This window comes from Embiotoca jacksoni, unplaced genomic scaffold (assembly GCF_022577435.1).
Source record: "Embiotoca jacksoni isolate LCO1_2020_lvr unplaced genomic scaffold, fEmbJac1.0.p SCAF_20, whole genome shotgun sequence".
Classification (NCBI taxonomy): Eukaryota; Metazoa; Chordata; class Actinopteri; family Embiotocidae; genus Embiotoca; species Embiotoca jacksoni.
The window spans coordinates 7,923,338-7,941,066 of NW_027185341.1; the positions used below are offsets into that span (position 1 = coordinate 7,923,338).

The following is a 17,729-nucleotide window of genomic DNA, read 5'->3' on the forward strand; positions in this document are numbered from 1 at the left end:
AAGGTACAATGGCGTAACTATGGACAGTGCAACTGCTGCAGTGCACCAGAGCCCAGAGGCTGCCAGGGGCCCATGCAAAGTTTGAGTCATAGCCTGTTTTACCTATTTTTGTTTGTTTTTATTGGATTTAAAAAAAAAAAAAATTTAAAAAAAAAAAGTACTTTGACCCATTATTTAAACCTATTGAAGTGATTGCTTTACACTAAAAAGTAAAGGAAGAAGGCATACTGGGAAAATGCTACTTTTACGTTTGTACATTTGAGAGATGTTATGTAGGGCTTTTGGGACGATGGGGTAAAATATTTGCACCGGGGCAATTACATTAATGATATGCTGCCATAAAGGGAAAACAAGTGTTTTAATGAAATTCAACTCCTTTTTTTTTCTATTGTTTTTAAAAAAAAATTTTTTTTAACAATAGCAATTGAAAAAGCAATTTAAACTCCCTGATATCAGCCTCACATTCCCGTTTCTACGGCTGAATCAGACCTGTTTATGCTAATTCGATGTTTCCTATACTCCTGAAGACTTAAACACAAAAATCACCACAATCAATGTAATCTGCTCTGTTGTTACCTGTAACACAAACCAGGCAGACAGTCCGGTCCTTTACAGAAAAAAACACATGAATTACACATGTGCAAAAACTCATGTGATCCCATGTGACCACATATTGTGCACATGTATTTTACGTCAGCGTAAACACCCGGTTTTGGACCATTTTCATGGTGAATTGTGTGAAGCCCATGTCGATTCCCATGTGAAAGCTTTTCCACATATTTTCCCCATGTTATCATATGTTGCAACATGCGGTAAACACGTGTTATACAGGTGATCTCATGTGTCCAATGTGGAAAACTTATGAAACTCATTTGATTTTTCTCTGAAGGTCATTACTGACCTTACTTCTGCTCGGGGTTATTCCTGAGTTTTTTTTTTCCATTGCACCATTTTGCACATATTCACATTTGCACCGCAGCTTCAGTTGTTTCCGGCCAATTCTAACTTTAGAGACAGCTGAACTTAACTTTAATAGGACGATGCTGAAAGACTGCGATAAATAGGTTGAAATTAAGATTGTTGGCTACGAGTGTGCCTGAGTGTTCAACAGGAAACATGGGTTCATTTACTTGACGTTTCTTTATTCAAAGTTGTTTATGTGAAGATCAGGTAGGAAGTCTTTGAATGTGAAGGAAATGATCCACTGTATTTTCTGCTGTGATGAACGATATGCTGTAACTCCAAACCCAAACCACTGAAACCAGGCGAACATGTTCCTGCACCCCTTCACATAATTGCCTTTAAACACAGTGTAAGCTTCAAAATTGCACTGTCACTGACAAAACACTAAATTTGAAAAGTTGCATAACATGCCTTTTAGTGGATGTTTATTGTACTGCAAATGTACACACTGTAAAAGGTAATATTTGTACTCTTTAGTGAGTAAACATTTTAGCTATTGAACAACGGAGACGAGTGGTGTAAGAGTTTAAAAGATGCCAAATGTTACATGCTCTGGTAAACTAAACCAAAACATCTCTAAACTAGCAGCACTTGCACAATACATTCTTAAAAAGGTTTTTGTAGCTGATTTCTTGTCTCCAATGCTGTAAAATACAAGACCAACACACACTCAATTTTGTATTTCTATTGTCTTTTTTTTATTGTCTTACCACTGGAATTGATACAACCCAAGTAGATTGCATTAACTGCATAATGGACATACAGCATTTTCTATCCTCAGTATAGTGACCGTGGTGCGATGATTTCCATTCCAGAGTAACAAATCAATCTCTTTACAGAGGTTCCACTTCTGAATCTCCAACATTGTTTGGAAGCATCTATAAGTGTTGACTCAACGTATTTCCGCTCTTTTGTATTTGACTTTTCAAAAATGCAAATTTTTCAAGTTGTTTTAATGTTGCAACTTATCTTTGACACACATATACATTCATACTTCACAAAAGGATCGCATCAGCATTTCAGCGCCGTTCATTCTCAAAACCTTCAACAGTCAGAGTAACATTTGACAGAAATTAAAAACTACAGAAACCTTCTGCTCTATATTACAGACTAAGAAGGCTTGGGTATTGAGAGGATGAATAACAGATTACACTTTGTTCTCAAACTACTGTAGATTGTTAACTTTTCAAACAAGGCCAGATTCTTGAAACCATTTGGCTGCCAAAGAAAAAGTGACTTCCTGATTTCCTCCCTTGGCTCAGTTCAGGACAGTTTACTTCTGGCCCGCAACGTGCTTGTTGAAGATGGCCTTGGCGGTCTCGAGGGCAGCGTCAGCTGGGACGGGAATGTGAGGTGTGATGCCGGCTCCCTCCCAGGCCGGCCCAGCGGTGGTGTCGGAGTGGACGGTGGAAATGCTGAGGAAGACGTCGGTCTCGCCAACCCGGAAGGTCTTGGGTGGGTGGGAGGCCCCAGCGGTGGTCCCTCCGACAATCATAGCGCGGCCCAGCTTCTTCATGATGTAAACAAACTCCTCCGCAGCACCGGCGGTCACTCCGCTGGTCAGGATGATGAGACTCTTCTTGGAGCCGTACCTTGCGCCTGAAGAGGAGGATACGATGGTGACAGAACAAGGTGAAAAATGTCAGAGAGATGACGGAGCAAAGTGATTTGAGGATAGTGAAAAGGGTCGAGTTTAAATAGGATAAGTGAAGATGGTAGCAAGTGAATGATGAAGGATTGGGTACGGATGAAGGTATTAGTACGCAACATGGTATCATGCATGTAAGCATGTAATACACCCATCAGTCCACTAGAAGATACCCTGTCAGTGTCACTTTTTGTCTCGTCCAGGTACACGCATGTATAACAGGGTAAAAGGTCATGTGAGAAAGCACAAAATGTGGGAAAGTCCGCAAGTGTTTTCAGTATTTCCACCCAGGAGAACAAGGTACATAACCTCATATATCTAACTTACGTAGCTTACATGATGTGCGTAACACAGTTACAAATCATTATTTATTTTGACTAAAATTATGATTTTTTTTTTTCCTGAACCTATCCAGGTGTATTTTGGTGCCTAAACTTGAGGCACTTTACTTTTTTATGTTCTTGTATTCTTGAACCTGCATAAGACTGATTTTTGGCCACTTGGGCGTTACAGAAACATGCTGTAAAAACATGTATTACCTTTTAAGTTGATTGGCGAAACTTGCTAAATTTCACATTGATTACGGATCATGTCTTTGGCCACCAGGTGGATGTAAATTATCTCTGCTTCTAGCTATGTTTTTGGTCTTCACCAAATTTTGACTGGAATACGTCTCGCCAATAAATGCTTCACTATGTTTACCAGTTAGCTGCTAACAGACATCTACTGCACACAATGAAATAAATACAGTGACTTGATTTTCTTTTTATTTACCAGTGAGCTTAGGCAGAGTTTGGAGCTCTTTGGTGGTACCAGATGTTCTGTCGTACAGCTTGTCCAGCACAATCTGCTTGTCGGCATCAAAGAAGTAAGAGCAGAAGCCTGCGATAGCTGTTGTTGGGCCACCAATGTTGTTCCTGCAAATCCATTTAGAGAACATGGTAAGTCATTGTTTGCTCAGCAGCTTCGGGGGAAGATTTGTATACCAAAATGGAACACAGAGTTTTGAACAGAAGCTTTGTGCTGTGAGCAGGATTACCCACCTGAGATCGACAATCATGGCATCAGTGTTGACAACTTTGTTCCACACATGCTCAATAATAATCTGGGCGATGCCCTTGACCTCCTCGAAGTCTCCAAACATGTCAAAACGCAGGTAGCCAATGTTGTTTTCGAATATGTCGGTGTGGAAGGAGACTTTGATCAGCTCAATATACATCTCTGGAGAATATTCCTGGGGAGATGAAAATGCACCAACTCAGCATTTGTATCCCTAATATGTCTTACTCAAAATAAATAATCATTAAATTACAATTTTGCACCGATAATTCTTCCAAATGAATTGAATTTATATCCTATACTCCATTGACTATACCTTTTTATTTAGTGTACTACAATAACATCTCTGCAAATCTGACTTTAAAGATGTAAAAAAAAAAGTTGTTTTAAACACCAGATCATTTGTCAAAAAAGGAACTACTAGGGTCTTACCATAGGAGGCAAAGCTGGGGTTTTGATGGCGGTCTTAAGGAGCTTGTCCCCGGAAAGGGTCTGCAGATCCGAGGACAGCTTTGCTTCCAGATCATCCTTGCTGACGACCTTGCTGTACTTACCATTTGCCAGATGCTCTTTCAGCTTTGCTGCCACATGTGCCCCAATATTTTCAAAGGCGTAGTTGTCAGCAATCAGAGTTGCTGATCCCTCAATGATGGCTGGAACTTGGGCACGGAGGTTGACAATCTTGATAGCGGTGGCGAGGGCATCCTCGGCATTAACCTCCACATCCGGTGTCACACCTGTGACCTCCCAGGTCGTGCCAGTGATGGGGTTGATGGACTTTGCAGTTGGCACTGTAACGTAGAAGTCGGTTTCGCCCACTTTGATTGTATCAATTTTTATTGAACCCCCGGCGGTCTTCTCACCAACAATGGTGGCCCTCTTCAGGTGCTTGAGGCTGTACGCAACATCTTCGGCAATACCTTTGGTATTTTTGCTGGTGAGGATGATCAGGGGTTTGGTTAGGCCATATCTGTGCCCCAGCAGTGTTGTCATCGATAACAGCTTTGTGGTGGTGTTTGAGGGCCGGTCATAAACGCTGTCAATGTGGATCTGAGGCTCTGCTTCCGTGAAGTAAGACACAATGTAGGGGAGTCCTGAGATGTCCCCGCTGCCAGTGTAGCGCAAGTCAAAGATCAGCGCTGAAGTGGGCAGGATTTTATTCCAGATGAGCTCTAAAAGCAGCGAGCCAACCCTCTCAGCGACCTCCTCCCCAATGATATGATCAATCCTCAGGTAGCCAATGTTTCCCTCCAGGATGTCGAGCTTGATGGAGGTCTGGAGGACGGCGACGAGCTGCTCTGGGGGCAGGGGAGGCATCTGTGGGGGAACCACAGGAACGTATGCTGGGTCATAGGTGATCTTCAGGCGCGGATCAGTGACCGTGGTCTGGACTCCAGCGGTGAGGACATTAGCCAAGGATTCAGCGTCTGGGATGTTGAGAACCTCAGTGTTGCTGCTTGAAGATTCAATTGCCTCCTTCATCCCCATCAGCTTCTCTGGTGAGCAGTAGTTGTCCATGACAATCTTTGCAATATCTACAATAAGGCTGGGGGGAAACGAGGCATGGATAAAGACAACATTTCCCAAAACTAGCAGAGATGCTACCAGAAAGAGAGACTTCGCCATTTTTGCCCAGTGTAGTCAGACAAAAAATGAGTAGCTGGGAAGTGGAAGTTGTTGAGCTGAACTTCCTTCTCCAAAGAGGTTCTTTGTCAAATGGCACTGTTTTGGTTGCAAGGTTTCTGTACGCACACACATAAGAGGATTTAGTCCACAATAAACCTCTAATCGCATTATCCTGAGTACCTCTGTAATGCAATAACAACCTAGCCAAGACAGTGTAGTAACAAGAAGGTATTGCCGAAAATACTGGTCTTAAATTTATACATGGTTTTTTAAACTTAAACTTAAAGTTATTTCAAGCTAAATGTGTTACTGTAGATAGGTCAGTTTTGTAACAGAGAAATATCTTGAAAAGATGGTGAAAATATTCACTCCACCTGGGTAAATCAGTTACAGTGTTTGCAAAGACCCTCAGTGTCAGTATGTAAATGGTGCCATTGATGTGTTAAGTGAATTTTAGGCCATATCTTTGAAGATGAAAATGTTCAAATAACTCACACTGCCAAAACAAACTCATCTCATATGTGCCACACTCAATAATTTCTTCATGGTCAAAAAAGGGATTTTTTTTTTTTTTTTTTTTTTTTAATCATTCACAGTTCTTTATTGTTTCATAAATGGTACATGTTTAGTAGCAGTTCAGCTCAACAGAGAAGTGAAACGGGAGATCCAGTTTAGGTTTGTTGGGTACTTGCTCCATCTGCTGGTTAAGTAGAAGAACAGCTTCGACATCATTACAGCAAACTGGACAAAAGTACAAAACAAAAGAGGAAAGACATGAAGGGGTCAACAGAACATGTACCTTACTGTGGAAATCAGACAGAAAAAAGTGAAGTAAAACAGAAAAAAGAACATTACAGAATGTGAATAAAATAAAATAAAAAGTGTGTGTGTGTGTGTGTGTGTGTGTGTGTGTGTGTGTGTGTGTGTGTGTGTGTGTGTCTGTGTCTGTGTGTGTGTGTGTGTGTGTGTGTGTGTGTGGGGGATAAAGTGAGAGAACAAAGTTTACAAAGCTTAAAGTGCTGTGTAGTTTGCTGTTAGAAAACTTGGTATTTGGTTCATCATAATTAAAAGTTTTTTTTTTAATTAAAAAGACTAACTGTACACGCTGAAATGAGGTTATTGTAATGTGAGGGATTTTCAGCCAGTATTGAGATATCCATTAAATCCCTCTTTACTGGACTACTGGGCTAACATTTTGTGTTGAATGTTACACATGTTGTAAAATGTAATATAATGTTTTTCTACCATGACTGAATTTGTGTGGAAAGGCCTCCAAAACAGTACATGTGACACTAAACCTTTAAACCAAAGAACATCAAAATTATAATGTGATTACAGCTCTGTAATACAAAGTGACCTCCTTTCTAGTCAAACTAACAGAAAAGCATTGGGATACTGAGGTTCAATGGATTTATTCACAAATACCGATGATAAGGCCTCACATGCCACAACTAAGAACTTTGACGAGGTGGTTAAATACACAACAACTAATGTTTTTCAAAGGAAAGTGGACTACAACATTACTTCCCTTGCACTCTCTTCAACAGCCTTGTTGCTATGATTCTCTGCGCTACAGGAAGAGCATCAGTTGCCTGCGCAATAACATGAGGCTCAACGCCTGAAAAGCTCCACGCTTTCCCAGTGACAGCACTCAAAACCACCTGGTTAGGGATGGAAGCGTACAGGACGCTGTCCCCGATCTGATACGTTCCACTTGATAAAGACCCTCCAATTGTTGGTTCCCCGATAACTGTGGCCCGATTAAGGTACTTCATTGTTCGAGTGAACACTTCGGCCGCTGATCCGGTCATATGACTAGTGAGAATGAAGAGGTCCTTGGAGGATCCATATCTTTGACCGCTCACACGAGGCAATGTCATGACTTCTGTCATGGTGTTTGTCGTACGGTCGAAAACGGTGTAAAGATGTCGCACGGGCTCAGCGTCAAAGAAATAGGTGCACAAGAGGGGAATTGCTGTTGAATAACCACCGGTGTTGTACCTCATATCAATTATGAGGGCATCTGTGTTTACTATCTTGCTCCACACTAATTTAATGAGTTGAGGCCCGATGGCTTTCACCACTTCTATGTCCGCCATCAAATCAAACCTGAGGTAGCCAATGTTACCTGGTAAAAGTTCAATTTTAAACAGAGTATCGATTATAAATCCGGCTTCTTCTGCTGTGGGGATTTTTGGAGCTTCGTGAATTGACTCAGACTCGACATCGCAATAGAAAACATGGAGGCGCTCATCACCTGAAGTCTCTTGGAGATCTGCTGTCAACTGAGATGCCAAGGATTCAAAGTCCACCACTGACCAGTATAATCCCTCAGCCCATTTATTTAAAAGCACTTTGTTAACCTGCAGTGCGACTTCACGGGTAGCGTAGTGCTTTTTTAACAGCTCCCCAGTCCCCACCATGAGGGCCCGGAGGCCTCTGTGAAACTCTGCAATCACATGAACGTGGTCCACAGCTTCCTCTGCGAGCACAATGGCATCAGGGACCACACCGCCTCCTAGCCAGAATTCCCCATTATTGTCTATAAAGTTGATGAAAGGGACAGTGATGGCAATATCTGTCCCTTCTATTTGAAAGGTCTTAGAGTGCATCAGGTTACCAGATGTAATTTCCCCAATGACTGTGCCCCGATGTAAGGACTGTATGAGGTAAGCAAACTCTTCACCGGCGCTTGCTGTGTAGTAGCTGGTTAACACGTAAACCCCACGCTTGGAGCCGTACGTCGGGCCTGTGATTTTGGGCAGAGAGTCGTGTTCTGTTGTTGTGTTCTGAATTCGGTCATATATTGTGAAAAAGTGATGCTTGTAGGAGGCGTCGTGCAGGTAAGATAAAATATGGGCTAGAGAGGTAGAGGATCCACCTGTGTTATAGCGAAGATCAATAATTAGGTTATCGGTATCTTTGAGGGGTTCCCATACCTTTTTAGCCATGAGCTCTTCTAGTTTAGTCACTGCAGATGACTCGACAAATTTGTCAAAGCGGAGAAAGCCAGTGTTGCCTGGGAGAACATCCACTTTGAAGACTCTATCAATGTATGCCCCTAATAATCCGGGTTCGTCTGGAACTTTATAAAGATCAGGGTCCTCCTCTACATGATCTTGCACGTACTTGATAATCAGTCGTGGATCTTCGGACACAGTCTGGAGGGCCTGGTTGAGTCTGACTGCTAGGTCCTCTTCAGATACGACAGAGAACAAGTCCACAGATTGCAAATGTTGAAGAAGAGCAGGAACTCTGTCAGTGAAAGCGTACAAACTTCTGATTATGTCGGAAACACTTTGCACAACTTTTGGGATGGCTTTCCTGATACCCAGAAGTGATTTGGCTTTCATTACTGCCTCCTTGGCGATGACATTGACTGTCGGGGAAACGCCACTCACTTCCCAGCTCTGGCCTGTGATTGGATTTACAGATCTTGCCACAGGAACTGTTATATAAAAATCTGACTGAGCAATCCTGATTTTTTGGACTTTAACTGACCCGCCAACAGACCTTTCCCCAACTGTGATGGCTCTCTTAAGGTTTTTCAGTGTGTATGCCACTTCCTCAGCAGCCCCCATGGTACGTTTACTGGTCAAAATAATCACATCCTTCTTCTTTCCATACCTTTTCCCCATTATTGTTGACATAGTCCACAATTCCTTGGTTGTGTTGGAAGGCCTGTCATATACGGTGTCGATATGAATGAGCGACTCAGGGTCTGAAAAATAGGAGATTATGAAAGGAACTCCAGACAGCTCTCCAGCTGTGCTGTACCTCAGGTCAAAGATTAGTGAGGATGTCTGAGCAACTTTGTCCCAGATGTTGTCCTGCAGCAGAGAGCCGAGCTTCGCCGCTGTGTTTTCCCCAATGATCCGATCTATCCGTAAATAACCGACATTGTTTTCCAGGATATCTATCTTGAAAGAGTTTCTCACTAGCCTGATCAGTTGCTCTTTCGGGAGAGACGGCAGCATTGGTGGCATCACTGGGACGAAATCGGGCTCGTATGACACAGTCAGCCGTGGATCGTTCAGGGCTCCTTGTACTCCAACCGTGAGCACAGCTGCCAGTGTCTTCCTGTCTGAAATCTGCTGGATTTCTCCGCTGTTGATGGCTTGTTGGATGGCCTCCTGCATCCCGAACAGCTTCTCGGGAAGGCAGTAGTTTTCCTGAAGAATCTTGGCCATTTCTAATACCAGAGCTGGTTGGAATGATGAGCTGACAAACACAGTACATAGTAGAAGCATCAGTAGCAGCGGTGGTGTGTGTTGGGCCATCATCAATGTCTTCTGGTGGAAAATGGAGCACTCCGTCTACCGTTTCGCTGAGATGTGTTTAGTTTATTTGTCTGTCCGGAGACGGTTTTTGTAGGAGGGAATATGTCATTGTCACAGATTTTTTTGGGGACAGCAACATCAACATAAGAGGCTTTTGTTCCCAGTAAACCTTTAATCGCATTATCTGTGGTGCTTCAGCCAGCTGACAATAACAGACAGAGTAAAAATTGGTAAATGGGAGGTGCAGTTTCTTACCAAACAAATGCAACAAATTTGGATTCTGGTACTTGGAAAAGTGCTTTGTATCTTTCATTTATCCGGCACAGTTTACAGTTACCTACATTACACATTATTACATTACATTATTTGAGCTTGAATTACAGTCGCCATCATTTGCTAAATTCAATATGTAATACCTTATACCACCTAAAATATTATTTTAGATGCAACACATTTTGGTGGACGGGTATGGAATTAGGGTGGACTGATCAGTGCGAAAGCTTGATCACAAACTCTCACACTTTCCCTTCCCTCCCACTCACTCTCTCTCCCTCGCCTCTTATGAAAGCTTATGGTGGAGTAATTTGGTGCTGTTGGTAGCTTTAGGGGTCATGTCTGGGTCGCTCCAATGCTGACATGATTACACGGTTTGCGAACACGTGGCAAAGCCCTCTTAAAACTCACGCGGGATCAGAAATGAAAAAAAAAAAAAGTACAGTCATTTTCTGGATATAGAAACCAAGGGTTGATTGATAGTTGTCAAGCTTCCGTCCTTTCCTTTTAATTCAAACTCTGTATTGAACCTGACGTCAACACTGGCTTAAGAGCAGGACTCCAAATGACCACGATCCAGACAATTCTGCAGACCTAAAACAGTCAGGCTCCACCTCCTTCCAAATGCTAGGTGGTGCTCAACTAATCTTAGCCTCTTAACCTTTAATGCTGCCTCACACCTTACACAATATAATCCCCACTGCCAAACCCCGGGATGCCAATCAAGACCTTTGAAACACTCGTGTAACAAAAATACAGATTACTTCAGTGCTTGATATTAAAATCCCCGGAGTGTTAATATGCTTAAATTGTGAAACAGTTGGAGTGCCGAATGAAGGAGTGAAGTGACAGTAGTTATCTCAGTGAGATAGATTCTAATGCTGATTTTCATTTAAACTGGAAAGTTGGAATTTGAAAGTTCCCAGTTGGAAATTTTGACTGGAACGCTCCGGAAAGTTGGATTTCTGACTCGGAAAAAGGCTCATCAACACCGACCTCGAAACCCCAGATGGCTAATCAAATTAGTTATACACAAAGCAGAGTCCAAATTCTATCTGTGGACATGTTGCTATGGTGTTTGTATGTGCAAAATAACATGTAATGCGATATTATTAAATGTTTAATGAGCTAACGATGGCAAATCTGGCTCGTTCAAAGTGTACTCGAAATTCAGTCAACTGGTGTGTAATGCCATTCCCAGCTCCACCTCTTCAGGTAACTTATATGCTCTAGTTTTCAAATGTCTGTGCTGCAGGACAAATGCTTTTGTAGAATCCTTTTTTTTTAATTTTTCAAAAGCTGTGAAGAAAGCAGGCAAGGCTTTTATCATGGGTCTGTTTGAGGTCGGTTATAAATAACTTGCATTTACCACATTGAGCAGACTGCAAAGGAGCACTTACTGAGAAACTTTAGCTTCCTTTTATAATTTCTGAATTTACTTAGCATAGAAAAGTTCTTATTTAGTCCTTCTTATACTAAAGCTCTAACATGTAACCTGCATAGCATATTGCGTGTATTTATTTTCTAAGTTGGATGGACATCAACACCTCTCAGCATTGGTAACATGTCCCATCTTGTCCCACACAAACATACTCTTTGCCCTAAATTTGGTTTGTTAGAATCTGGTCACAGACACCATGTTCACGAATTATGAAATGAATGAGTTGACCAATGTCCATGCCTTTCTCAATTTGGCCCCCAAATGCTGTTCTTATCAATATCTTAAAATATAAATAAAAAAAAAAACCAACATCAACAGAGATATAAACAAGCTTTGTTGTGACAAACTGTTGATGATTGGAAAGAACCGGATATCATGAGGCAAAATCTGAGCCAGTTTTTTCTCAGTTACTGGCCCTGATACTGTTGCTATTTTAAGACAAGAACAATTTAGTGCTACCCCAGCAAGTGTTTCCATAAACTTGTCCCCTCATTGGTCCTGACACTGGAGGTTCAGCTCTGATAAGGCTGTGTCGCTGACCTCGAATATTTACAAAGCTGACAGTGAGCATTACTGCGTCATGAAAACTGAACATATGTGAAAGCACTTTGTTTGACTGGAATAATGTAATTCACTGTACGCTTATCATTTTCTGGTTAAAAAAAAATATTATTACCTGTTGTCTGGCCAGCTAGCAATATATCAAGTCATTTTCCTCCTATGATTGTTGTGCTCTTAGCTTCTAGCTACCATATTGGCCCAAACTTACTGATTAAGTTAACCTTCAAAACGTGACATAAGCCAGGTTCAGACGACACAAATTCAGCCCGATTTTGACACAATTAAGACATTGCCTACAAATTTCCCATGTCGGCCACGAATATGAATGGCAGGAATGTTGAATGGGCCTTGTAGCGTGACATAATTGCGATGCAGATTTTGGGACACCGCACGACAGCCCTACAAAAAGTCTAGCATGTCAGAATTGAGTGCTATGGGGGCTTCTGGGCGTTAATCAGAGCACATGGTGCCTCTGTAGCCACGACTGACGACTTCTCAACCCTCCTTCCTGACGACACAGAAATAAATATATTTTGTGGTCTCAGCGCACCTTTACAAAAAAGATCCCACTGATCCTGAAGAATATTTGAAAGTCCAGTTTACTACAGAACAACTCCTGTGGTTCGAAACAAACAACAATAAATCACGCGGTTAAGAAAAGCAACACAACCTCAACATTTCTATGTAGAACTCGCGGGCGGAAGTCCACTGGTGCTTTGGTCACTATTTTAATTAGATCCCCTCAGCACCACAGCTGTTAAACATGACAACATACATTTATAGCATCAGATAATGAAATATGAACTCGAGTATAACAATCGGAGGTATGTACTGTATATTTCATTATTTCATTACCGAAACACAAAACTGTTTCTTCACTGCTCCAAAAGTAAGAGGCTTTCATTGCCAGCATTGTTTGTGTTTCTGTTATGTCTCTTTGTTAAAACCGCACGTTAGATGCCAGGATAAGATATACATACATGTGCAACTGTATCTTGGTTTCCATCAGGGTACACTTTGGGTTTCTCAAAACCAAGAAAAGGGTTTATCCAGGTTTTTTCAATTGGAAAAAAAAAATTGGTTTTCAAACACAAAAATGGGATACTTCAAAAACCTGATAATAACTGGGATGTTTAAGTCCACATGAACACACTCAGTGATGCACAGCTGTTTTCATTTCCACCTAATGACAGGTGGGACATCACATCACCGACTCCACACAAAGCTTGCTGACAGTGATCAGTCACAGGGATAGTTTGTGAACTTGTGTTGTGACATGCAAAAAGTTTACCAAATGCAGTGAACGAAGTTTGAGCTGAGTAGATAAGATTACTAATTCATTGAATAACTAAAACTTAAACTTCAGATTTTCCTCAAGAATTGTTTTTATTTGAGAGTTTGAAAGCTATCAGAAACAAAATGTTGACATCATGAAACATATGACAGAAAAACCTGGCACATTTTTTCAATCAGTTTTGATTGAACTAATTTTTTTATTAAAAGGTTCAAATACAGATATATCAACATTAGGAGTTTACTTCTGTCACCCTGTGTAGTAGTTAAACACAAATTCACTTATTGATGCAACATCAGCAGTATAGCAGTAATTTACAGACTACTTCTAGATATATATCCATATTAACAAATTACACTTACAATAGTAATATACAGATTTACATGAAGATACTGTCTGCAGATGACTTGTGATTAAAAGTCGATTTATATGTTTTACCAGCTTATAATTACCAATGATACTCTTCTACAAAGTCAAATAAATCTTTCTACTAGTTATAATAACAATAATTAAAGATGAATGGACTTTTATAATCTTATTTTCTGACTTTACTTTTTACATACTTTTGTTCTGTTTTAAATTATGTACTACATACAAATAATATACTTTTATTAATCTTAAAGTTGAAACAGGAAGGGATATCTATTTATTTACACCTAGTGAGAATTAAATACGATATGCAAAATGTGTCTGTTTGCTTTGGCTTTCTGCTTGCTGGTGTCAACGTATGAAATAATAAATAGTCTCAATTTTAGTGACCTAAAACGCTGTTTGCGTGTGGATGAGACACGAAAAAATTTAGGAAAATGTTCATTTTGTAAAATATCCTTATTAGTATGGGCAAGGCCTGAAACCTCCCTCCAGTCCTCTTCTCCCCTTCATCATCAGCTACGCTTTTTGAACCAAGTCGGCATAATTTTTATACTTTTCTGAATGACCATGAATAATGATTCGGTGGTGGCTCATAAATGCTTTTTAAAACAGGAAAATTGTATTGTTGTTGACGCTCAAAATATAAATTGAGATTAGAGGAAATCTTCAGACTTTTATGTCACTGATGTGCCGTCCTGATGAGGAACATTTTGAAAAGAAAACCTTGTAGGTATCCATGTTTCCTCTCAGGCTCGCACTACCTGTTGGGCAATGGAGGTTGTTACATGCGCTTGCGAACATTGGACTGAACTGAATAAAAAATGTAGAACCGCCTTTGCTGCCACAAACAACAAACCAGCCCTCTCTGACTACCTGCAGCCACACTCTGCCACCTTCATCTCCTCATACAGGTATCTTATGGTGAGGCGTCCATTCTCCTGATACATGACTGTGATGGGGTCCAGTTTGATGGGAACACAGCACGCCATGTTGGCCCTCTTTGGGTCCCTGATGTTCATCAGAGTCTGGATGAGTGCGTGTTTTGACGGGGTCGATTCATCCGTCAGCGGGTGGTGACACAGGCCTCGACATTCAAAGGCATCATATTCTGGAGGCGCCACGATCCAGCTGTCCCAGCCGATATCTTTAAAGCTGACCTTCAGCGAGGTTCGCTGGCAGTATTGCCTCTCTGCCTTTCTTTTCTTTCTCCGTGGGTGCTGAGCCTCCGGGATCTCGTTTGGAAGTTGGTTTCCTCTGTTCCAGTCGGCCCCCGAGTGAAGAATAGTTTCCTCTTCGTGAAGGATCATTTCTCTTAGTTCCTTCTTTGTCTCCCTCCTCCTGTTGCCAAGGTCATCTGAGAAGACTATTAAAGCTGCTGAATTGTTATCTCCAACGGACACGCTCATATTTATACAGCTGACTCCTTCCTCTCCATTATCAGAAGCCCCACAGCCCTTCTTATCCACCACCACTTCAAAGACATTTGCGCCACGTCCCGACTTGATCCAGCTTTGAATCGCGGTGGTCACATCAAACGTTGCCCATGTGCTCTGCGAACCCGTCACCTCTTTGCCGACCAGTAGTTGGGTCGTGGATGTGAAATTGTTGAAACCAGCTTCATAAACTTTGACGGTGGCCTTGAAAATGTGGGAGGGGACCTTCGACCTGTCACCCGGGAGGAAGAGGAGCTGCAGCTCAGCAGTCGTGATCTTTTCGTGGCTGGGGATGCTGACATTGAACTGCAACCTGTGCTTTGACTTTGAGCCATTTGTCACAGAAAGTGTGATATCTGTTGGAGAAATGAGAAAAGATCAGATTATTTATCTGAAATGGCAGCTGAGCTTTGATATTTGGTGTGTACTTATTTGGTGAAGAAGAAATTGAAGTCTAACTTAATTTTCTGCTTCGGCAGCTCCTCAATATTACTGTTACCCAGTGGATAGGTTAGCGTTAGCGTTAGCATTCATGTTTTCGTCTGATGGTATTTCATTGGTTCAACATCTGCGTAGGAAGTTACTAAAACTAGTTCCAAAGCCAACACAGACAGTTTAACCAGCTGAGGAAGCTGACATGATTATTTCTCTCATCTTTTAAAGTAGAAATGAAACTATTATTGAACAATGATTTGCCAAATTATCAATGAAAGAAGTGCTAGGATACTTTGGTGCCTTGCATGTGAAAAGTGATTAACAGGACAGGAACCCCAAAATTACTGAAGAATTTTAAATATTTAGGTCTACAGAAAAAAACACACTTTTGACCATAGTGATGAAAGGTTATGAGTAGACATCAATTCCTTTTTAAAAAGTGAACAATTAAAGTTAAAAAAAATAATGTGCCAAGAAAATGCTAATTTTCAACAGTTTTTTCTCGATTATATTAAATACGGGTAACATAAACTGCCATGAATCAACTTCATAAACAACAAAACTTGGCATTTGTCAGGGAAGGATTTAGAAAATTATGTGAATCGATTCTCTGGGATTTTTAAGGAAAAAGGTTAAGAGTTATCTTTATTACCCAGAAAAGTCTCCCTCCAACGAAGATTATTTCACAATGTACCTCTCTCATGTCCCGTTAAACCCTGTTCATGTACCTTGGACAGTGAAGCTTCGTATGACATCGGACTGAGGGACTGCCAAGCTGTCCGAGGTGTAGTTGTTGTACAGCTCCATCATGAACTGAGGAGGGAATATCTTGCTGTGCTCCTGAGGAACATCTGACAGGTTGAGTTGCCTCAGAAAACCCTCCTTCATGGTTCCCAGGAGGTTTTCCAGATGCAGGTCTACGTCTTCCTCCTCCACAAGGTCTTCTGACAGCTGTGAGTAGAAGTCCTCACTTGGGATGTCATTGCTGAGAGGCTTACAGTTGCAGGAGCTGATAGAAACCACCAGACTCAAACACACCTGGAACAGGAAGGATCTGGAGGTCTGCATTTTGAGATAAGGTTTTTTCTAGGCCACTGAGCTGGCACAAACTTCACCTTCTGCCCGGCTTGAAAACAGACTTTGCGGTGGCAAAGTTTGAAAATGGAGATCCCCAATGCAAGGAACACAGTCCTGATGTCCGCTCCCATGCTCCCAGAGTAAACAGGGGGACTTTTGTCAACCAAAATAGTGCTTATCACTGCCGTTGATGCCTTCTTTAAAGCTTTGTTATCATTAGAGGGCTGGCTGCTAATGAAGACTCTGTAAACATTTGAAGGCGATAATCAGGGAGGCGCTGGAAAATGCGGGGTTACTGACAGGCAGACATTTCCATAAAATGACTTTTCCAAGTTTGAGGGTGAAACTGTGACCTCATATTGAGACCAGCCAAAAGACATTGCCTTGGTGAAACGTCATCCTGAAAATGCAGCTGCCAGGTTTGTTATGAAAACCCTCTGAATTATGAAATCTCCAGTAACATTAGCATTTTATCAGGTGTTGTTTAGTAGAGACGACGGTAGTTTTAGAGTGGTAACAAATACAGATTACAGAGCGCAAGACCCTTGTTTTTCTTCCCTAGCTAGCCCTAGAAAAGATAATGGTCTGTATTTTTGAGTCAGTGGTAGCAGGATGCAACCAGTCCTGCCTTCCCGTACACCTACTGCTATCTGCCGAGAATAATCTCAACACGTAGCTAAATTTGGCATGTTTTACCTTAAAATAGCTTCCCAGCAAACGAGAAACAAGAATACATCACTTACAGTGCACTTCTGGATTCTTCTAAGCTTGTGATTCCCAAACTGTGGTCCGAGTACAACTGATGACACACAAGGCTCCACCTGGAGGTACGCGAGCGCGTTGCTGAAGAAGTTAACAACTGCCCTCTGACTTGGCCCAAATACAAAAGAAATGTCATTATATTTTATTTTATTACAGCCAACAGTTATTATATATAGAAATCACACTGGAATGATGTAAAAATAAGTTGTTAATCATTTAGATATTTCAGAAATAAAGCTCTAAGCAATGTAGGGTGATGAGACGTCAGGTCTGCCATGCTACAACGTTCACGTTAAGTTGATGCAGTCGCGTTACGACTGCTTGGTCGTTGGTTCTAGGAAGTGGAATGACTGTAATTATGACGGGGCAACGTGACCTGACAGGTCAGACGAACCTTTCAATGCTGAAGAAACATCAGAGTTGGCAGATTAACCGACAAGTGGCGCCACTTCTAGCAAGAGATGTAAATGTATTCTTCGACTTTGAAACAGTTTCTTTATGTTGT

General features: G+C 41.5%; 2 protein-coding genes across 3 annotated transcripts; both read right to left on the reverse strand.

The window, feature by feature from the left end:
* Positions 1-1,660: 1,660 nt before the first annotated feature.
* Positions 1,661-9,576, reverse strand: rbp3 (retinol binding protein 3). Of its 2 annotated transcripts, XM_069155359.1 has the most exons (5): positions 6,915-9,576; positions 4,103-4,407; positions 3,655-3,845; positions 3,386-3,528; positions 1,661-2,562 (listed from the first exon to the last, which is right to left on the reverse strand). In XM_069155359.1, the coding sequence occupies exons 1-5, from the start codon at positions 9,574-9,576 to the stop codon at positions 2,237-2,239; spliced, it is 3,627 nt and encodes a 1,208-aa protein (XP_069011460.1). In that variant the 3' UTR covers positions 1,661-2,236. The 2 variants fall into 2 exon arrangements, with proteins under 2 accessions (XP_069011460.1, XP_069011461.1); XM_069155360.1 differs by lacking the exon at positions 6,915-9,576 and having other exon boundaries at positions 4,103-5,368.
* A 3,732-nt stretch (positions 9,577-13,308) lies between these two features.
* On the reverse strand, positions 13,309-16,593 carry gdf2 (growth differentiation factor 2). Its single transcript, XM_069155361.1, has 3 exons — positions 16,501-16,593; positions 16,114-16,423; positions 13,309-15,306 (listed from the first exon to the last, which is right to left on the reverse strand). The coding sequence occupies exons 1-3, from the start codon at positions 16,591-16,593 to the stop codon at positions 14,387-14,389; spliced, it is 1,323 nt and encodes a 440-aa protein (XP_069011462.1). The 3' UTR covers positions 13,309-14,386.
* Positions 16,594-17,729: the final 1,136 nt, after the last annotated feature.

Bases quoted from the DNA above. Each gene is read 5' to 3' on its own strand.
- gdf2 (XM_069155361.1), bottom strand. From the start codon at position 16,593: ATGGGAGCGGACATCAGGACTGTGTTCCTTGCATTGGGGATCTCCATT. The intron at 16,424-16,500 runs GTGAAGTTTGTG...TTCCTGTTCCAG, and splicing joins GTTTTCAAGCCGGGCAGAAG to GTGTGTTTGAGTCTGGTGGT. The intron at 15,307-16,113 runs GTACATGAACAG...TTTCTCCAACAG, and splicing joins ACGAAGCTTCACTGTCCAAG to ATATCACACTTTCTGTGACA.
- rbp3 (XM_069155359.1), bottom strand. From the start codon at position 9,576: ATGGCCCAACACACACCACCGCTGCTACTGATGCTTCTACTATGTACT. The intron at 3,846-4,102 runs GTAAGACCCTAG...TCATCTCCCCAG, and splicing joins CCCCAGCTTTGCCTCCTATG to GAATATTCTCCAGAGATGTA. The intron at 2,563-3,385 runs GTAAATAAAAAG...CCTCCTCTTCAG, and splicing joins AACTCTGCCTAAGCTCACTG to GCGCAAGGTACGGCTCCAAG.